At 44.8% G+C, this 19863-nt stretch overlaps 1 protein-coding gene across 1 annotated transcript in view; it reads right to left on the reverse strand.

The window, feature by feature from the left end:
* NOX3 (NADPH oxidase 3) overlaps positions 1–19863 on the reverse strand; it is a 62459-nt gene that overhangs the window by 5763 nt on the left and 36833 nt on the right. The window contains exons 11-12 of the mRNA XM_004452644.1: positions 9531–9677; positions 5756–5880 (exon numbers count right to left, since the gene is read on the reverse strand). Of these exons, the coding sequence (XP_004452701.1) occupies positions 5756–5880; positions 9531–9677 (272 nt within the window). The remainder of the gene's footprint in view (positions 1–5755; positions 5881–9530; positions 9678–19863) is intronic.

Raw genomic sequence — 19863 nt, forward strand, 5'->3', positions numbered from 1 at the left:
GGTTTAAGAGATCCCATTAGATAAAGGGCACTGCGTGTTCTAATCAGAATGACAATTTCTTAATCTATTTAAAAACATTTTGCACATATGCATGTACAAATGAGAATTGAAGGGTGTGCACACAAGCAAATGTGAATCCAGATGGATGCATTTACTCAACTTAGCATAAAGGTACTTTTCCATTTCTGAAAACAATGGGTGGGCTAAAAAACGTCCATACAATATGTGCCAGAAGGCGCTGGTCATATGGTAAGCTGGTATCTTTCTTAATCATTGGGCGAACTGTCCTAACAAATGGTAGTACTCTTTCATTCTTTATTTTTTCCCTTCAAGATAAAATGAACACTTCTACTGAACTTATGCAAAAATGGCCAAATCTTCAAAAAATTTTATGGTAATTAACTGCTTCAAGTTTTACACCTACAAGGCACCGGGAAGTTATTAGTAGATAAGTCAAAAGTGGCAAACTATTAATATTATCTAAAGGGTAAGATGAAAGATAAGAATCCTATGGAAAATCATTTTATTCAACTAATTAAAAACAACTGATCCACAAATCCAGAAGGCTGAGTGTATGTACAATGTGTGTTTATCAAAAAAGTAGCTAGATGTGACAAAGATATATTTATTTTCATTCTGTCTACCTTCTTGGAAATGAGTCCCTGATTTTCAGAACATTTGTCTAAAACTTGGGAACATATTGAGAAACTTACAAAAAGAAAAAAAGAAAAAGAAATAAACCTTCCATTTCTGTAAAAAACACACATTTCTATATATTGGTAAGACATGGATGTCAACGCATGTATTTAATTAACCCCCTACATTTTAATTAGGAGAATGATTTCCACTGTGTTTTGTGTGTGTGTGTGTGTTTTGAGTACTTTCTGTGCTTTTCTAACTTAAGCAATAGGCAACAATTTTCACATGCATTTGAATTTAGGTATATCAAAAAAAAGCCTTACTATCTTTTTAAAAAACTATACTGTGTTTTTGTAATACAGCTGATACAATTACCAAAATCAATTGCAAACAAAAACAACAGAATACACCTTCTTATTTTCTACTTTTGGTCTTTGACGTATTTTTAATTTTTTCTTTCCTTTCCTTATTTGTATTCATTTTGATGTCCGTCAATTTGTGTCTCTATCACTGTTATTTTTGCAATTTCCTAGTTCCTTTATAGTTTGCACTATTCTCTTTGATCTGCTCTCTTCAAGCTTTAGTTTTGGGGCTGTTTTTCATGTTCTATAAAAAAATGCTTTTGCCCCTTTTCTCTTTATTCTTTTTATTCAACTCCTTCTTCTTAGAACAAGAACAAACTCCAGCTTTGAGTGAACAGGTAAATGTTTTTAAAAGTGTGAGTCCTAAGAATTCTTGACTTCAAGTGGGTGAATAGAAGTGTTTGAGAGCCTACTTCAAAGGCCCTCAAGAACAAAGAACCTTTTCTGAGGCCACAAACAAATCCACCAATTCCTTCTGACCCATCTTTGCAAAAAGATATGAGCTAATGATAGGACAGACTTCTCTTATATGCGTAGCCAAGTAGGCTTGGGAACAAACATCTCCTTGACATAATAAGGGGGAAAACATACTATTTATCTTTTTAATAACCATCTTGAGGAAAATTAATGTTGCTTTGTCCTTTGTACGGAACAGTAATTGGATTGTGTGCTTCATTTATATCTGGACAAAGGCCAGGATATTGAAATACTTCTCAATATTAGATTTTCTTATTTAAAAATTAGATTTTATTGGCATTCTCTTTCCGAGATTTCTTCATTAAAAGCTTCATTAAGCATAAATCTTCTTTTTACACAGCGGAAAACAAAATTATTTTAAAGGGGTCGTTTCGAAAAGTCTTTTGGAAGGGTGGCACTGAGTTTTTTTCCAGGTGACATGCCCTTTTCCAGGGTTCTTGTATTCCAGGGATCAAACAATAATTGACCTTTGGTTGTACATGCCTCATACGGATTCTACGGATGCTTGAAATTGTATAACAAAGTGCCATGTTTTAAAGCTTAAGGCTGTTAAAACATGCTCTTTGGAAATTTGAGGCTAGGAAGTTGGCTGAAGAGGTTTGATTCAGTAATACCCAGACCTTGGGGTCACCTCTCCTGTGGAAGAGACGCAGTGACCCATCAGGGAGAAGAGATGATGGAGCCTCGGTGTTGAAAAATTACATTGGACTTTAAACCCGCTTGTGGACTTCACTTTGATTATGACTTCTGAACGGGGATAGATGAGCTCCTCACTTGGGCAGCCGAAAATGTGGTAGCTAGATGGTCATTTTACTGTAAAACAGTTCCCTATTCCTCATTCCCTGCAAAAATTGGAGAGACTCAATTCTCAGCACTGTGCAACAGAATTTTCTGGGCAGAGTTTGCGCACGCTTAGGTCCACATGTGGTCTGTTGACACTCAGTGTTCCTGGCTCACACCTTTCTGAGGGAAGGGAGATAATTAAATGGTTTGATCTGAAAGCCCTTTCCCCCACTGGCTGCAAATGTCACGTGCAATAAAAATAAACAAGTACACTGTGTGATGTCAAACAGGGACGATCGGAAGACATAGTGGTACTATGTAAAGCTCTTACAACCGAGATCTATGTGTCTGCGCCATAAGGCGCAAAGTGGACTGCTTCACTCCAGGATAACAGAAAATGGAGAGGGAAACATTTTTTCCAAAAGGAGAAAATGGTTACCAAACAGTTCTGGTTTGTACCATTACAAACTTTTAACACTTTGTTCAGTTTCTACCTATAATCTTTTGAAGGAAGCCACGGACAAAATGATCTTGTCTCTGCCTCTGGGCAAGTGCAGTGCGAAATGGAGGTAGTAGGTTCCAGAACTCAGGGGAGGTGGGGTTCCAGGAGTGATCCTGAATCCAGAAAGAATGGGTGTTGAGTGCAAACCAGAGCACCCCGACTTGGAGGCTCCAGAAGCCGGGGAGGCTTGAAGCATCACACCTGGAGGGTCAGAGATGGGTTCTAGGCAAAGTGTCAGCCAGAGTCAAGAGGCAAAATGGAGCCAGCGGGTTTTGGGAAGCAGTGCCTGGAAAATCTCAGAGACCACTTGCCGTAGAGGTTGGCTGGCTCTGGTAGGGCCAAAGAGAGACTTGAAGCTCGGGGAGTCAGTCCATTCATTCCCTCCCGTGACCTTGAAGCTAAGGGGTAAGGTTTTCTTGGGTTTTGCTGTTGGAAACCTTTAAATCTCAAGGGTGACTTACCCCCAGAAGCACTCCTTCACCGTTTCAGATGCCTCTTTGCTAGGCTGATGCTGGGTAGTGGTCAGGGGCCCAGAGCCTCCTCAGTGAACACTCCTGTTTGGGACTCAGGGTTTCATGGGAAGGCACTTGGGGCACAGTGTTGAGAGGATTTCCAGGGGGTCTCATAGTTTAAGTCAGAGTGAATTCACATGGAAGGAGGCTACCGGAACTGGATGGGTTGTCAAGTCAGTCACCCTTTCCAATCCTCCCTCCTCACCAAACCTCCTTCAAATAGCTGGTCCAGGAAAAGTCTAACAAGTTCAAGGACAACTAATACAAAGAGGAAATAGCATGACTCTGGCACAAAGGGAATATTCAAAACAAAACAAAATAGCCAAATTGACCAAAGGATGAATAATAGTCACCAGAAAAAGAATGCATGGGGTAGGAAAAATAGTCGGGAATTACAAAAAAAATTACTGAAGCAGTTACCTCTATGAATAAAGAACACAAGGCAGAAATGCAAGAACTGAGGGACGAGATGGCAAGGCAGTAGAGAAATCACAGGAGACAGAGAATTAGTTGGAAACATCCTAACAGATAGGAGTTTATTCTTCATGATCCCACACCGATGAAGTGGACAGAACACAGAACACTTAAATGCCATAATTAATAAAGTGATGTGAGTACTATATATTGAGTGCTATAAACTGAAACCAGAGAATATATTTCTCTGCCCTACAAATACTATGGTTCTTGGAACTCTTATCTACCGGTATCTGCTCCTTTGGCCACCTCATCCAGTTTCATGGCTCTAAGCACAGCTTTTAAGCTGGCAGCTTTAGGGGTGTCTCCAGCATGAAGTTCTCCCCTGAACTCCCTAATTATATATTCATCTGCTCCTGGACATCTCCACTTAGATGAATAACAGGAATCTCAAGCTGAAATTGTCAAAAAGATGAACTCCTGATTTCACCTCGGCCACCTGCGACTCTTACTTTCCTCATCTTATTAGTGAATGGTGGCTCCATTCTGGCTTGGGCCATGCCTCACATTCAACCCATCAGCAAGTCTTGTCAACTCTACCTTTCCAAAATATCCAGAATCCAACTTCTTCTCACCACCTCCAGTGCTGCCAACCTAATCCAAGTCCCCATCATGGCTCCTCCATGGCAGCCTCTCTGCTTCTGCCCTATGCACTTACCTGCTGTGCTGTCACAGCATCCAGAGATCATGCTAAACGTAAGGCAGATCATGTCACCCTTCTGTTCAAACCTTCAAGTAAAATTCCCTCTCCAAGTAAAATCCAAAGTCTTGGAATGCCCTGGGACTAGCTGCCCCCCCGCCCCATTACCTGTCCCACTCTCCTGCTACTCTCCCTCTCACCCCCTCAGTTCCAACCTCACTCGCTTCCAGATCATGCCAGGAATAGTGTCTGTTGCCACAGGGCCTTGGCACAAACGGCCCTCTGCTCTTCCCCAGTTGTCCACATGGTATGCACCCTCACTTCCTTTAGTCCTTCCTCAAACAGGGATGCTGTTCATTTAAAGAAGACTATTAGGACATACTGAAGTTCAAGAGCCATAGGTGATTTAGGCAGACTCAGGATTTAGGGGATGTACAATGACAACTGTTTGCATTAGTGCCTTACATTTTCCCAGGCTCTTCAATCTGCTGTACATTGTTTCATTATGGAAACGACACCTGAAGTAGACATTATTCTCATCCACATTTTACAATGGGGAAAATAAAGCTCACATAAGCTACCCGGCTGCCCAAGGTTGAACAATCAGTAACTTCCAGAGAAAGGAGGTTCAGACTTCATGTCAGTCTTATAGTTCCTGAGCAAGTGAGCTTTGTCCTCTCCAGTGAAGTTCATTTATAATGAAAAGAATAATGATAGTGATGATGATGATGATGATAGAAGCTAACATTTACCGAGTACTTACTCTGTACAAAGTGCTGTTTCAGGTGCTTTACATGTTTTAATGCATCTAATCCTCATCCAACTCTAGCACTATTATTATTTACAGTTTACTGAGATGAAAACTGAGTCATGAAAGGGTGAGTAACCTGGGTACAGTAAACCAGTGCTACTGGCAGAGCTAAGCTCCTGGGTTCTGAGTCATCACCCTAAATCCCTGCTTGGTATGATAACATCTCCCATCTGCTTTGGCCAGCCATGCTAGATACCGTTCAAATTGGGCGTATGTGAATTATCCAGTTGGGTCATTAGTATTCACCAAAGATTTCTTGAAGATATATGTAGTTTAAGAAACACCATCTTTAAAGGGGGTTAAGCGAAAATTTTCAACTTAATTGATAATTGGCAGAGGTTGTATGCCTGTCAACTGGTTGGATGTGGCCAAGTAGAGGTCTGTGTTTCCTGAAATAAATAGCGACCATCTTTTGTAAGGCAACCCTTTTATCTCTAAATGAAAGGCCCAGTACTGCAGATTAACCGCTTAGTGTCCAGTACCCTTCCGTTTCAGCAGCAGCTTGCATTTCCCCAGGGAGGGGTCCAGCAGGCAGAGCAAAGCAAGCTTGCTTACCTGGGGTGATTGTAGGCGATCTGCCTGAACTCGTTGTCCCAGTTTGGTCTTCCATAGAAGGTTTTTTGCTTTAGGCCTGTGATCACATCGGTATTTTCATCCCAATGGAAAGCTATGTGAAAAGCCTAAAGGAAAAAAACCATGGTATCAGAAGACATTTGGAAAAATAAAGAGGCACGGTTTACTAAGTAAAGTAAATATACTCATGTAGCTTTAATGCAAAAATGCTTTTCACAGTGCTGGAAATGCTCATGGTTATTATCAGATATCACCAATTCTGACCTGGAGGGGAGGCATCAGATCTCATTTATCAATGTAAACTGCTTTCAGCCCGAAGGTAGCAAAGTGTCTTACACATAGTAGGTGTACACTGATGTCCAACTAGAAAGAATATGTATCTATATATAAAAGGATGAGAGTAATACCATAAATATGGCGAAGGGAAAGCAAGGGCTAAGGTACTTCCCTTTTTCTTCCTTGTCAAAAGTAGTTTTTCCATGCTGTCCCCATTCACTTCACGGTAAAGGCTGGGGACATGGAGGGGCATTGCCAGCACATGGGTTTCACCGTTCGGGACCAGGTTTGCTCTCACTCTCCAACTCTGCCTGCTCCTGACCCATCTCCTGTCCCCAGCCCCACCTCCCACCCCCAAACTTGGCCACCCCAGCTGTCCTTGTCACCACTCTGGGATGGCATCCAGGGTTCGGGGAAGTGGCAGAGCCCCAACAGGCCAGTTGGCCATGTGGATTCCAATCTTAGAAATCCAGACGGCAAGGAAATGACCATCGGGCAAGGCTGACTTCAGATGGAAGGCTACAATTGCATCGAGTTTAAGAACCAGATGCCAGCCCGAGGAGAGGGTGGGGAAATGGCTGGAGCAGGGCAGGACTCTGTTCTTAGGAGGTTTATCCAGAGAGAGGCCGAGCTCCAAGTATGAGATGAGGGTTCAGGAATGAAAATGATGAGGTGGGGGTAGATGGTACATTTGGAAATTGGCAGAAGCCCTGTTGGACCTCAAGGTCCGAGTTGTACCAGCCTCCACTTTAGGATGGCAGTTTGCTTTCCCACAACTCCCTTGTTTAACAGTAGGACTGACTGGCGCCCTGTGGTCAGCTGGCTTCAGCCCTGGCCAGAGGAAGGATGCCCAGAGAAGGCGCCAGTCAGCTCGCTTTCCACCAACTACCAAACCTAAATCCCTCTCTCCTGCCAGTCGAGCTCTGCTTCTTCTTCATTCCTTTTGCATGAGGAAACTCGCATTCTTCTCTCTGACACCTCTTTTGATTCATGGACGAAACAGGGGCTTTTTCTTATGTTTTTCTGTCTGAAGACGTAGCTGTCCTCCAAGATTCTAGTCTCGGCAACCTGACCCTCCTTTGCTCTCTGCTCTTCAAAGAGCGTCCGTTTCATTTTCATGGCCCTCGTTTGCACAATCTGCAAGGATGAATCCAAGCTTCCTTTCTGTCCCAGACACCCCAAACTCCTCGTTACAGATTTTTAATGTAGAATTCTTATTGCTACTTCCGATGGGTGATCCGAGCTAGAAATGAAGGATCCCACTTTCCAGAATATCGATGACTTCAGTTTACTTCCACGCGCAATTCTGAGTGACAACACTGGGCAGGGGGTGTGCTAGACACAGAGCGGTACAAAGAAGAAGGAGTCAAGGGCTCTGCCTCGGGAGGAAGGAGTCATCCAATGGAGGAAACCTCCTGGAGTACAACCCAGACCAGTCTTCTCTACTCGAGAGAGAGACAAAGAGCTCAGGACCAAGGCCCCAGGTCCTTTTAAGAGAACCAGGGAGGACTTTACTGGGCACTGGGGTTTAGAGAGCCATTTCCACAGGAGGCGGTGGGGCAGGGCAGGGGGGCAGTACGAGCCAAGCATGGAGGAGCTTGGAATCACATGGAAGCATGGAAGCACATGGCATGCTGGGAAAACACACCTCATTTGGAGGCTCAGGCATACCGAGGAAAATGGTGGGTGGGAGGTTCCAGCAAGGGGGTACTGGCTAAGAAGTTTCAGTGTTTATTTGATAGAAAAAGGTATCACTAACGATTTCTGTGGGTGGTACTGCGAAGCTACCAATCACTGATGGTTCAAGCATTTGGAATTACGCTTGTTCCACATTTCTCAGTCCAATGTTCAATTAATCTCCAAACCCTGCTGATGTGCCCTGCCTAGGACCTCGCCCATCTGTTCCTTCTGTTCTTGTCATTCTGCCGCTTGGAGGTTGTTGAATTCAGTTCAACCATCGGCGAGCTCTGAAACTGCCTCTTGATTCCTTACTGGCAGAATGCACCAATTATTATTTTTAAAAATAAATGCTTAGATTAGTGATTTCCTGCCTGAAATTTGGGAGTTTAAAGTATTTCCAACGTGTCATGGCAAAAATTTAAGAACATGTTTAATTTACTTGTATTCAGAACAAAAGTATGTTTTATAGCAGTCTTGGAAAGAGCAGAGGTGGGGACGGGGCAGGGTTGTGTGTTCACAAAATCAACCAGAAGCTGTCTCACAGCTCTCCAACACCTGGGCGTGCCCAGGAGGACAAGCACAGCACCAAAAGGCAAGAAGCAAAAGCTGTGTCTGTACCACACCAAATGGATCATGAGTCAAAAATCCCATCGGAATAAAGAAAATGTTTGCTTGGAAAACATAATTAACACTATTTAATTCATTAAAATGTTTCAGGCCTAGTTCCCAAGAAATCTATATTTCAAATGATCCCGGAGGAATAAGAGATTTACGGAGAACTGCAAACAAGACCATAAAAAATCATTTAAAGACAGAATTTCAAGCAAAGTCTTATTTACAGAAGCACAGGGCTAAATGACAGTGATAATCTACAGGGCCACAGTGTGTGTGTGTGCAGGCATGTGTGTGTATGAAAGGGAGAGAGAAAGAATTCATTTGTAAATTTAACAATTAATACACATCTCCTTGATGCAAACACTTTTCTTAAAAGTAAATATTAATAGTAGCTGCTAGAGTATTGATTAGAATATGTGTTCCATAACTTAATAGTCACTTCATTTCTAACTCCCATATTTAAGGGGTTAAAAAAGAATGAAAAGGTTAACAATAGTCCTTCAATATTATCAACATCGAAATACTACCAAAATGCATTATTTTGATATGCATTATTTTTGGTCAACTCAACCATAGCATTTCACTAATATAGTACACTTTAAAACACTTGCCAAAACATCAGATCACCTTGATCTTAGATGAATAAAAATATACACACACAATATAAAGGAGCTCCTTACGAGAAAGAGAGCGTTCTATAAATTGCCAATTCATAATATTTATTTTTTCATAATAATTATTTTCTGTGGAAAATCACATACTTTACAATACAAAATTTTGGATGTAAACACCTGGAAACTTTTTCAGTTTAACTTTGAACAGCTCAAAGGGCAGAACCAGGACCAATTAGGAACTTAATTAGATGATACAGCCAATCAATTACATTCACTTGATGCCTCTCGTAAAATGACAAAGGCAACTTTTAGTGACATGATTTATCTTGGATTTCCAAATTTGGGATGGTTATTCCTTAACCAATCTCTTTGTTTGCTACCCCTGTAGCTCTTTCATTGCTACATTTGAAATAGTTCATCTAATCTGGTTTTATATAAAAGAATTACATAAAAATAATTCTTCCATTCAACCAGATAACTGTACAGCTCATTATTGAGATTATCCCTCCTCCTTTTGCTCCATTACTAGACGGGTCAGGTGATACTGCTCATTTTTAGAGTCTTATCAATACCTGATTTTCATCCCAGCTAGTAAGGAATATATGATAACTCAGAAATTGACTTTTCCCTTTCTCATTCATTTGCGTTTCCAGTGAGAGCAAGAGTTCAGCAAACCACTCAAAAGCCCTCGAATCCCGGCAAATCCAGTAGAAATACACCTGTTGAGAAAGAAGGCAAGAGAACAACGATCAGTCCCTCTTTTCATGTGTTGCTAATCGCAGGCTGCTTTATCCCCATTTAAATGATTTGTGCCCAAACGGGCACTTGGGCAAAACAGCAAGCTTCCCTCTGCCAGGGAACAAATGGCCACACTGCGCTTTTTTTTTTGAAAACATTCACATTGTGTTTGAAAAAGCCCAGAGTGAATTCAGAGGCAGAGTTGGTGGGCTGCCAGGTTCTGGGATGAGCACACTCTGGCCGTGCCTCGTCAGAACCAGATTAATCATCATAACCAGCCGTGCCTTTCACAGCCCCCAAAGGGGGTAAACCAAACCCCTTCATCTTTACTTAGGAACTAAGCCCAGGATTTGAACTCATCCTCCAGAGACCCCGAAGGCTTGCGCACTAATCCACTTCCACGGCCGCCACCTCTGGGGAGTGGAGATTATGGGAACTGCAGAATCGAGCCACGTTGGCCACAAGTCTCTCCTCAGCCAGACACGTCCGTGCCCAAGAAAGCTGCCGGGCGCCGCCTGTGCGTCAAGCGCCATGATGAAACGATGTCTGGGGAGATCTTTCATGTATTTATTTATTTAAAACTGGGGGCAAAAACTTTCTGTGTTTGGTGAAGTGTAGGAGACAAGAAGCGGGCTGAGTATGCTAACGTAAAAGTGTGGTGTTGTGCTTTGAGTTTCAGGTGACTGTATGTAGAAGGAATCATAATGGGCAGATGGACTAATTTTCCAGATTTTTCTCACAGTCTTACCCACAAAGAGACAGGCCCAAGGCTTAGCAAGATCTATGAGGGCACTGGTCTCCATTCCAGGGACCCCCGGTGTATCCCACTGGGAAGCACCTTCTCAGATGGTCACCCAGGCCCCCTGCCCTCCCTCCTCTGCCAGCCAGCCTGCAAGTTCATGACCTTATAATAAAACTCATAGATAAGATTTAATTCACAAGACCAAGTTCAGAGGAAAAAACTCAGAATGTATTTCAAGGCTACGGTGGTGGAGCTCCACTGTGCACAGTCCGGAAGAGTCAGTGGGGAAGCGCTTGTTTCTCAAGAATTGGCAGCTCCCTATCTGTTGGACAGCTAGCTGCTGCCAGAGCACGTTCAACATGCACCTGGGCAGGTGAGGCCTCTGTCCCCCAAAGGGGGGCCTGACCCTCCTCCCCTTCTGGAGATTATCAGTCCACCTTCCAGAGGTCAACAGCCCACAATCCAGAGATTACCACACCACACCCTGGAAGTCACCAGTCCACACTGGAGTTCAGCAGCCTACCCCCTAGAGGTCACCAGTTTACACTCTGGAGGTCACCAGTCCATGGCCTGGAGGTCACTAACCATACACTAGAGGTCAGTAGTCCACATCCTGGAGGTCAGCAGCCCATCCCCTGGAGGTCAGCAGCCCATCCCCTGGAGGTCACCAGACCATGGCCTGGAGGTCAGCAGTCCATGCCATGGAGGTCACCAGTCCACACCCTGGAGGTCAGCAGCCCACTCCCTGGAGGTCAGCAATCTACACCCTGAAGGTCAGCAGCCCACACCCTGGAGGTCAGCAGTCCACGCCCTGGAGGTACGAGTAGACACAGCATCTCCAGGCTGCAGATGTATGATGTAAACCTGAGCCCCTGATTCCCTCTTGTGAAGAGCCCCGTGAACCACCCACAGGAGCTGCAGTCATGTCCATCCATCCACCCGCCGGTTCAGCAAGCATGTGCAATCCAACTACGACAATTATTGCTCTAGGTTCTGGAGCTGCAATGGTGCCTCAGAGGAACAACAACCCCTGTGTCAGGAGTTTACATTTTAGATGAAGAAGAAAGACAAGAAAGAAATAAGTAAACTACAAAATACGTCAGGTGTTGTCAACTGCTATGGAGGAAAACAAGGCAGGCTGGGAAGGGCAGAGATAGGACGTAGAGTGGTCCAGGAAGTTGAGGGAAGACCTGAAGGGGACGAGAGAGTCAAGTGGTCAGGACAGGTGGGAGGAACAAGAGGTGGACTTCCCAGGAAGAGCCAGGAGGTCCATGTGGCCAGAGTCCAGCATGTAAGGGGCAGAGCAGCAGAGGATGGCCCCAGGGACGGGGCTGGAGAGGTGCGGGTATGGAGGACTTTGGGGTCACCATGGGGTACTGGCCTTTACTCTGAGAGAGGTGGGGGTATGGAGGCAAGTTTCAGAAGGATCCCTCTTGCTGGGGCTTGGAGGGATGGGAGCCAAGAGCGGATGAACGGAGATGAGTTGTTAATAATTAGGACATTGACTCTTCATCCTACACTGGAGGCGAACGCCGCCCTCCTTTGCTCTCCAGTTCCTGTACTGTCTAATCACAGTTAGTCCTGAAAACCTTAGCTCGCCCTTCAATTTGCTTTGCTCCGGGTGCAGGTGAATTTAACGCACAGCTCATCTACACACCACCCTGTTTGTCCTGCTCTTGGTGGGTTCTTTTAGCTAAGAACATAAATGCTGGCACTTGGCAGAGAACGAACATCATTCGATCTATTTTCTATTATTTCCCTTCCTGTAAAGAACATGCATAAAATTTATTATGCATGTATGCATGTATTTTGTGTTTTTTTTTCAGGAGGTGCTGGGGATTGAACCCAGGACTCCGCATATGGGGAGCAGGAGCTCAATCACTGAGTGCCACCCACTATACAAAATAGAGTTATTTATGAATAATAGACCAAACTTGTGCTTTTTAAAAAACTTTCCATTTCCATCTTAACCTGGAGTTGCTCTCTGCAACCAGGAGGCATCTTGCCTTTGCTCTCTGGTGGCAGAGCTGTGCGTCAGTGTTCCTGGCTTGGTCGAACCTTTTGTACTTTCTGCTTCTTGTAAAGGTTTTGTGCATTTCCCCCTCCGTAACTGACTAAGAGGTGACACTGAGATGCTTTGGGGCAAGAGGCGACGGAGGGAAAATGAACAGCTCAGATGACAGGCTTCAGGCAGGAAAAGAAAAAAGGCGACTTTAAACAAAGGAGAAGGGTGTTTACCTTGACCGCCTTTCATCTCTCTAATGGTGGCGCACACCTGCTGAGCAAGGCCAGAAGAGGGTCACCTCTGCATTTCCTCCAGGAGGATGGACCTCGCCGATGGCGGAGCAAGTACCAAGGACCCCAAACAAGAGGCTGCAATTCTGCGCTCTGCGCTTTCCTCCGTAGCCAAAACTAAAATAGCCCCACATGGACGTGGACAGCTGGCTGTTGGAATTCTGGAGCTGATGTGGAGAACCCCAAACCTTGAGATTACTTTTAAGGTTCCTATTAAACTGAAAGTCATCCTCTGTAGAATAACAAAAGCTCTGACCTTTCATAGCAGTGACATTTTTTCTTTTTCAGGTCTCTTTTCTGGATCGCCCTCAGCCTGGGCTTCTTATAAATTTTGCAGCTTGTGTTCCAGGTTTCCTCCTGGACCCAGTGCCAGGAGGAAACAGACCTGTGACATTTTTTGATAAACAGTTCTGGAAAATGAAATACGAAGGGCTACCGGTCCCCTGTGCTCCTGGAGTTTGAACTCTCGGGTCAGATGCTGGGTGTACGTGGGTTCTTCTGCCTCAGTTGCCCTCCCATGCACACAGGCAGGGGACTCACAGATACAGGCTCTATTTCTGGAGATCCAAGATCAATTTCATGAGCATGACATGGGGGCAAAAAGTCTATTTATCTGTTCAATTGTGCATGGCGCAGAACCCCTCCAAAGAAGGAAACTGGACATGGGGATGCAGGTTTTAGGGTGTGATGGGGTGTCGGAATTAAAGACGGTGAGCTCAAGTCACCTGCTGGTGATTCCTGGCTCCACCATGCATGAGCTGGGTAGAAGCGTAACTGGGAGAAACTTGTTTACCTTGCACCTAGATGGCCTCATGTGTAAAATGGCAACAAGCACAACAGTAGCTCATTGGGTCGCTATGGGCGTTCAGAGGATGTGGTTTATTGAAGCATTTAACACAACCGCTGGCAGACACTTGAAGTGCTCATGAGATGTTAGCTCCTATTATGGTCCTGGATATTTGGAGGCGCTTACAGAGAATACCAGGTTTATATTACGGAACCAAGGGGGGCATTCGCTTGACGTGATGGCAGCGGTTCCTCCAGAATCACTGAGATGGTGAATGCTCAGCTTAGATCAAAAAGGCGTACCTGGTAAAGAGGAGCTCTGTCATTAGCCAAAGTGTACCCCACGGCTCCCTGGGGCGCTAAACCCACACGGAAGCAGGTTAGGGGTGCCAGGACACCTCCCCATCCAGGAAAGGGCAGGAGGGTGTGTGGGGACCTCTGCTCCCCCGTCGTACAGACGAGGTGGCAGAGCTGGTGGAAGTCCCGAGAAGCTCCGCCCCAAAAAGCAGGGTGACAGGGACTTCCCCTAGGGGGTTTATTATTATTTTGTAAAAAGAGAACTTGTTTTTTGAAAAGATCAAGATTGAGACTGATACTCAGAAAATATAGTGCATTCTTAATTAATGGCAGCTGTTCTTGTCCTGTGTTTTGCTTTGTCATGGCTGTTGTTGTAAAAGTAATCTTGGATGAATGCAGTAGCAAGAAAGTTCTTTGAAACAAATGTTTCTTCTTACTAAGAAGCCTTCCTAGTGTGGCTTTTACTCTCAGTTGGGTCTCCTTTTGGGAGATAAAATTATAGAATTGTTTTATTCGGTTAATCATCATCAGAGGGAGAGCAGCTTTTGTCAATAATTCTTAGGCCTTAAGACTTTTCCTTAAAATCGTTCTCCTTAATGTTAACTATTTCTGAACTACACTGCTACTTTGCTCTGTGATCGAGGACTGGCCTTTTTATGCCCTTGCTTTTTTTTTTTTTTTCTAATTACATTTAATTATACTTGTCAGACAACCGAAACATTCATTAGTAATAGACTGATTAAATAAATTGTGGGAGATCCATCCTATGGAATAGTTTGAAGGCACTAAATAAAATGAAGTAGGTCATTATGTATTGACTTTGAAAATGCTCCAAGCCATGCAATAATGAAAAGCAGCACAAACAACAACCACTTGCAGATCTCTTTTTATCTCTCTCTCTCTCTCTCATCTATCCATCCATCCAACCATTCATCCATCCATCCATCCATCCATCCATCCACCATCCATCCATGTCTAGATACACATGCATACATACACCGTTTATGTAAAAATATGCCCCCCCACGTGTGTCGGTGGGTGTGCACTGTAATTGCATTGGCAAGGAATGAAGCAGTGCACCCTCAGCTGTTGAATGGGGAGCCCCTGGGAGTAATGGCAGTGGCAGCCGGGCAGGGGGAGGGAGGTGGAGACAGGGAAGTTTTTGACTATTTCCATATTTGAATCTTTTATGAGATTGCACTCATGGAAGGCCAGTGGTGCACAAACAAAGACTTAAAAAATCTCCATCCTGGCCGTCGCCGCGCAGGGCAGTGGTGACGCCTGAAGGGTGGTGAGTGCCCCGGGTCACCTGAGGAGAGGCGAGCGCACACGTGGACAAGTGGCCTTGCCCTCCCCAGCTCCGTTTCTCGCCGCGTTCCTGGTGCTAACACAGATGGCCACCTGCAGGAGTAGCCAGAGCGCCAGCGCGAGGCCAAGGGAGAGTAAATAATTTCTCAAACTAAACAGATTAAATTAAATGCATTTTTCATTCATTAGGAAAGAGAGCAGGTCCTCCTGTGCTTTATTAATATATTTAAGTAGAGTATGGATTTTGGTTTCTTTCTTGGCCTCCCTCCCTCGTTCCCACTGGCCCATGCTGTCTTTTTATTTGGATTATCTGTTGATCATATTAGGTTAAGAACCCAAAGGCCATTTTGCACAGGACATACCGTAAACACCCATTATCACGGTTATATATTATTGAACTGATGAAGGAAGACAATTCACGGAGAAATGAGATTATCTCTGTTTCTCTGTAATCTATTTTATTGTGGTCTGAAGACTACATATGCAATTAAGAAAATGAACCACATCTTCCAGGTGGCAGTTCTCACAGTTCTGCCTACACGGCTGTTGATATTGGGAAGAAGTAAAATGTGTAAGCCGATATATTTATGTCAGCAGCCCTCCCCCTCCCTTCCCATTCACACGCACCTCTTTCATTCATCAATTTGACAGTTTGCACAAGCAAACTGTCCTAATTTTTTTTTCAAGAGCGCGTTTCACAAATTGAGTGTGATGCAGAATTAATCATACCCGTTAGGCGGGACGCACCGCACTTTTCTCTCTGCGGGGCACTGCTACTCCTGGGCGCTCTGCTTCTCCCATATGGCATCACCGGAGACCCTGCAGCCACGCACACCCGCTTCCTTCGTCCTAAAGGAACGCCCTGTCTCCACTGCCATCAACTAAGTGAAGTTCAGCTCTCACTGCTGGGTCAACGATCTCCCTTTAATATATCACAATGTTCCCCATTCTCTTCCCAGCAAGCCATTATTATACTTATTGTTATTTTGCCTTCTTGGGAAATGTCTTCCTAGTTAGGTCCCTCCCTTTGTCCACCCCAATATAATATAAAAAGAGAGAGAAAGAAAGAAATCTTAAAGCGCTAGCTTCCATAGAAAGCACAACTCTTAGTCCCCGGGAAGTGGTAGGAGTCCTGGTGGGATTTCTGCAATTGACTTTAAAATGGTCTTCTAGAATAGAAATGGCAGAAGAGAAGGATCAAGAAGACAAAGTTTGCAATGGGAGCCAGTGAGAAAACTTCAATGCCAATGTTTTTACTGTAGACCTGCTACTTGAGATGCACATGTAAAAATGTCTACCTTTAAACCGATCTGCGTTTTACACACGGGGGAGAAAATCCCACCAAATCGTAGTTAAGCATTTAGGCTTTGAGAGCCAGCCCCAAGGCCCTGTGCTGCTCCCTTCCTTTCCTAGCTGCAGAAGGGAAAAAATCTGAACGCTGTGGCCCAGATCTATAATTGTGAAGCTCGTGTTAGATAACTATGTACTGCTTAGCTCTGCTTCACTTTGAAAAATTACACAGAGGCTGACAGCTTAGAGGAAGGGGTGGCGTTTACATCTCAAAAGCGCACGGGCGGTCCTGACAAATATTAGGTACACAAGTCTCCTGACAGCTGGGCTCAAACAAACATGAAGTTGTTGGAAACAGAGGCGCTTCCCCAACTTTTTCCTCTGCAGGAAGGAGACTCTAAAGAATTGCATGTCAAGTGTAATTTTTAGCCTAAACTCTGAATAGCACGAAACACTCGCTTCTTTCTTTCTTTTTATTTTTTTTCTATTTGGATGCCTTTTATTTTTTATTTTTTTGTCTTTATTTTTTTAATGTTACATTAAATGTTACATTAAATTAAATTAAATTACATTTAATGTTACATTAAAAAAATATGAGGTCCCCATATACCCCCCACCCCCCTCACCCCACTCCTCCCCCCATAACAACAATCTCCTCCATCATCATGAGACATTCATTGCATTTGGTGAATACATCTCTGAGCACCGCTGCACCTCATGGTCAATGGTCCACACCATAGCCCACACTCTCCCACAGTCCACCTAGTGGGCCATGGCAGGATATACAATGTCCAGTAACTGTCCCTGCAGCACTACCCAGGACAACTCCAAGCCTGAAAATGCCCCCACATCACATCTCTTCCTCCCACTCCCTACCCCCAGCAGCCACCATGGCCACTTTCTCCACACCAATGCCATATTTTCTTCCATTACTAATCACAATAGTTCATGAATAGAATATCAGTAAGTCCACTCTAATCCATAGTCTATTCCTCCATCCTGTGGACCTTGGAATGGTTGTGTCCACTCCACATCTATATCAAGAGGGGCTTAGATTCCACATGGATGCTGGATGCAATTCTCCTGCTTTTAGTTGTAGGCACTCTTGGCTCCCTGGTGTGGTGGTTGAACTTCTATCACTCACTTCTTTCTTTTTTTTTTTTTTTTAAAGATTTTATTTATTTAATTCCCCCCTCCTCCCCCAGTTGTCTGTTCTCTGTGTCTGTTTGCTGCATCTTGTTTCTTTGTCCGCTTCTGTTGTCATCAGCGGCAGGGGAAGTGTGTGCGGCTCCATTCCTGGGCAGGCTGCACTTTCTTTTGCGCTGGGCGGCTCTCCTTACAGGGCACACTCCTTGCGCATGGGGCTCCCCTATGCGGGGGACACCCCTGCGTGGCAGGGCACTCCTTGCGCACATCAGCGCTGCGCATGGCCAGGTCCACACGGGTCAAGAAGGCCCGGGGTTTGAACCGCGGACCTCCCATGTGGTAGACGGACGCCCTAACCACTGGGCCAAGTCCGTTTCCCACTCACTTCTTTCTTGAAAGAGCTTTGGAGGGGATGTCAGAAGCACATGTTCCAGACTTGGTGGCGGGGCCACCGGTGGATGTTGGGTGATGACTTTCTGCTCTTTGTACAGATGCTGACCATCATTGTCAGGTGTGGAGCTGGAGATGGCGACCTTCAGGTTATTGCAGGATTCTACACTTAGAGCTTCCTTTCTCCCACCCACAACTATGTCTACGTTGATTTTCAGCTGAGATCTGTTCAAATATTGATAAATTATGAAAGCATATTGTATTCTCTTTCCATGTGTAGGTTTTTGGTTTTCTTAGAATAGAGACCCATGCTTCCCTCCTCCTCCCCTATTTTTATCCTCCCTGCCCCCCCATGGCTTTTTGCTTGCTGTCTGCTCTGTGTCCATTCACTGTGCGTTCTTTCTTCTGTGTCTATATTTTTATTTTTATTGATTCCCCCACCCCTTGTGGCTTGCTTGTTGTCTGGTTTCTGTGTCCATTCGCTGTGTGCTCTTCTGTGTTTTTGCTTGTCTCCCTTTTTGTTGGGTCACCTTGATGAGTTGGCTCTCTATGGCACTTGTGGGCTGGGTGGCGCTCCGTGGCACTTGTGAGCCAGTGGCTCTCCGTGGGGTGTGGGCCAGCCTGCCGTCACAAGGAGGCCCCAGGACACGAACATAGGGCCTCACATATGGTAGGCAGGAGCCCAACTCATTGAGCCACAGCCTCTTCCCCCTCAATCCCCTTTTTTTTCCTTTAATTTTGTGGATACTACCTTTCCCTTAAAACAGCATCAGAAATCCCAAAGTCAGGGCCCAGGAGTAACCAACAGTGGAGGGGTGGAAGAGAAGGCAGTAGTAAGACTGGAACAGTGGGAAGGTAGAAAAGAAAGAAGTCAGAAGATTGTGTGGCTTCTTGTGTGGATTTTTCTTTATGATTGAGTGGGTTCTTGTGAGGATTTCCCCCCTATATTTGTAGTAAAATAATTGGAGTCTATTATTTTCATTCTAAAGCTACCACACAAACAGGCTTTTGGGTTGAATAACAGAAATATGGATGAAGCTTAGCAATCTACAATTTTACAGAAAATGCTACAGAAGTCATTTGTTCTTTCCTCTGGCATGCAGACGTCCATTCAGCCACTCATTTAGTCAACATTTATAGGCCACCTAGGTGTTTCCATGAAGTGTTGGGAAGATGTTCAGAGAAATATGCTCAAGAAATTCATCATCTGTCAAGAGGATAAGACCCTGTGAGAATTCTAACTCAAGAAGAAAGAGGCATGACTTGGAAAGAGGATACAGAGGTGGAAGGGAGGTGGAGAGAGGTGGGAGGCTGGTGGGGAGAGACTTCTCCTGTCAGTAGGAGAGGGCTGGCACCCAGGAGGTGCTGAGCAAGCACTCGCTGAGCATATGCGTGAGTGAGACGCATGGTCCATCACCACTGATGGTGTGGGCTTCAGCATACTGGAAGCCGTGAGAGGAGAGCCACGTCTGGAAGTAGTTTTACTTGGTGGACAGCAAAAAGAAAGACAGAGCTTAGGAAGGGGGTAGTAATCATCATGGACAGGAGCAAACCATCCCTGTGGGGTCCACTGGGTACAAAACAGCAGGGCATGGCTGGGTGCAGAGCAAAGAAAATGAGCGTTGGTACTCAAAGGGCCTGGATTCAAATTCTAGTTCTGGTATTTCCTGTGCTGCAGGCGCCTCATTGGTAAACTGAGGCGATCACCTATCTGGGAGGGTTCTTGTGACCATGACATGGCCCTACCATTCCTTCCTAGCTGTCTGGTCCAGCTTCGGTTTCTTCATCTGTGAAGGGGAATGAAAGTGGAGAACACCTTATGGAGGTGAGGGGACACGGTGCCTGTAAAACGCCTCGCCTCCTGCTGCTTTATCAACCCCGCTGTCAGTAGTAGTTGTGTAATAGTAATCCAC

This window comes from Dasypus novemcinctus, chromosome 28 (genome assembly GCF_030445035.2).
Source record: "Dasypus novemcinctus isolate mDasNov1 chromosome 28, mDasNov1.1.hap2, whole genome shotgun sequence".
NCBI lineage: Eukaryota > Metazoa > Chordata > Mammalia > Cingulata > Dasypodidae > Dasypus > Dasypus novemcinctus.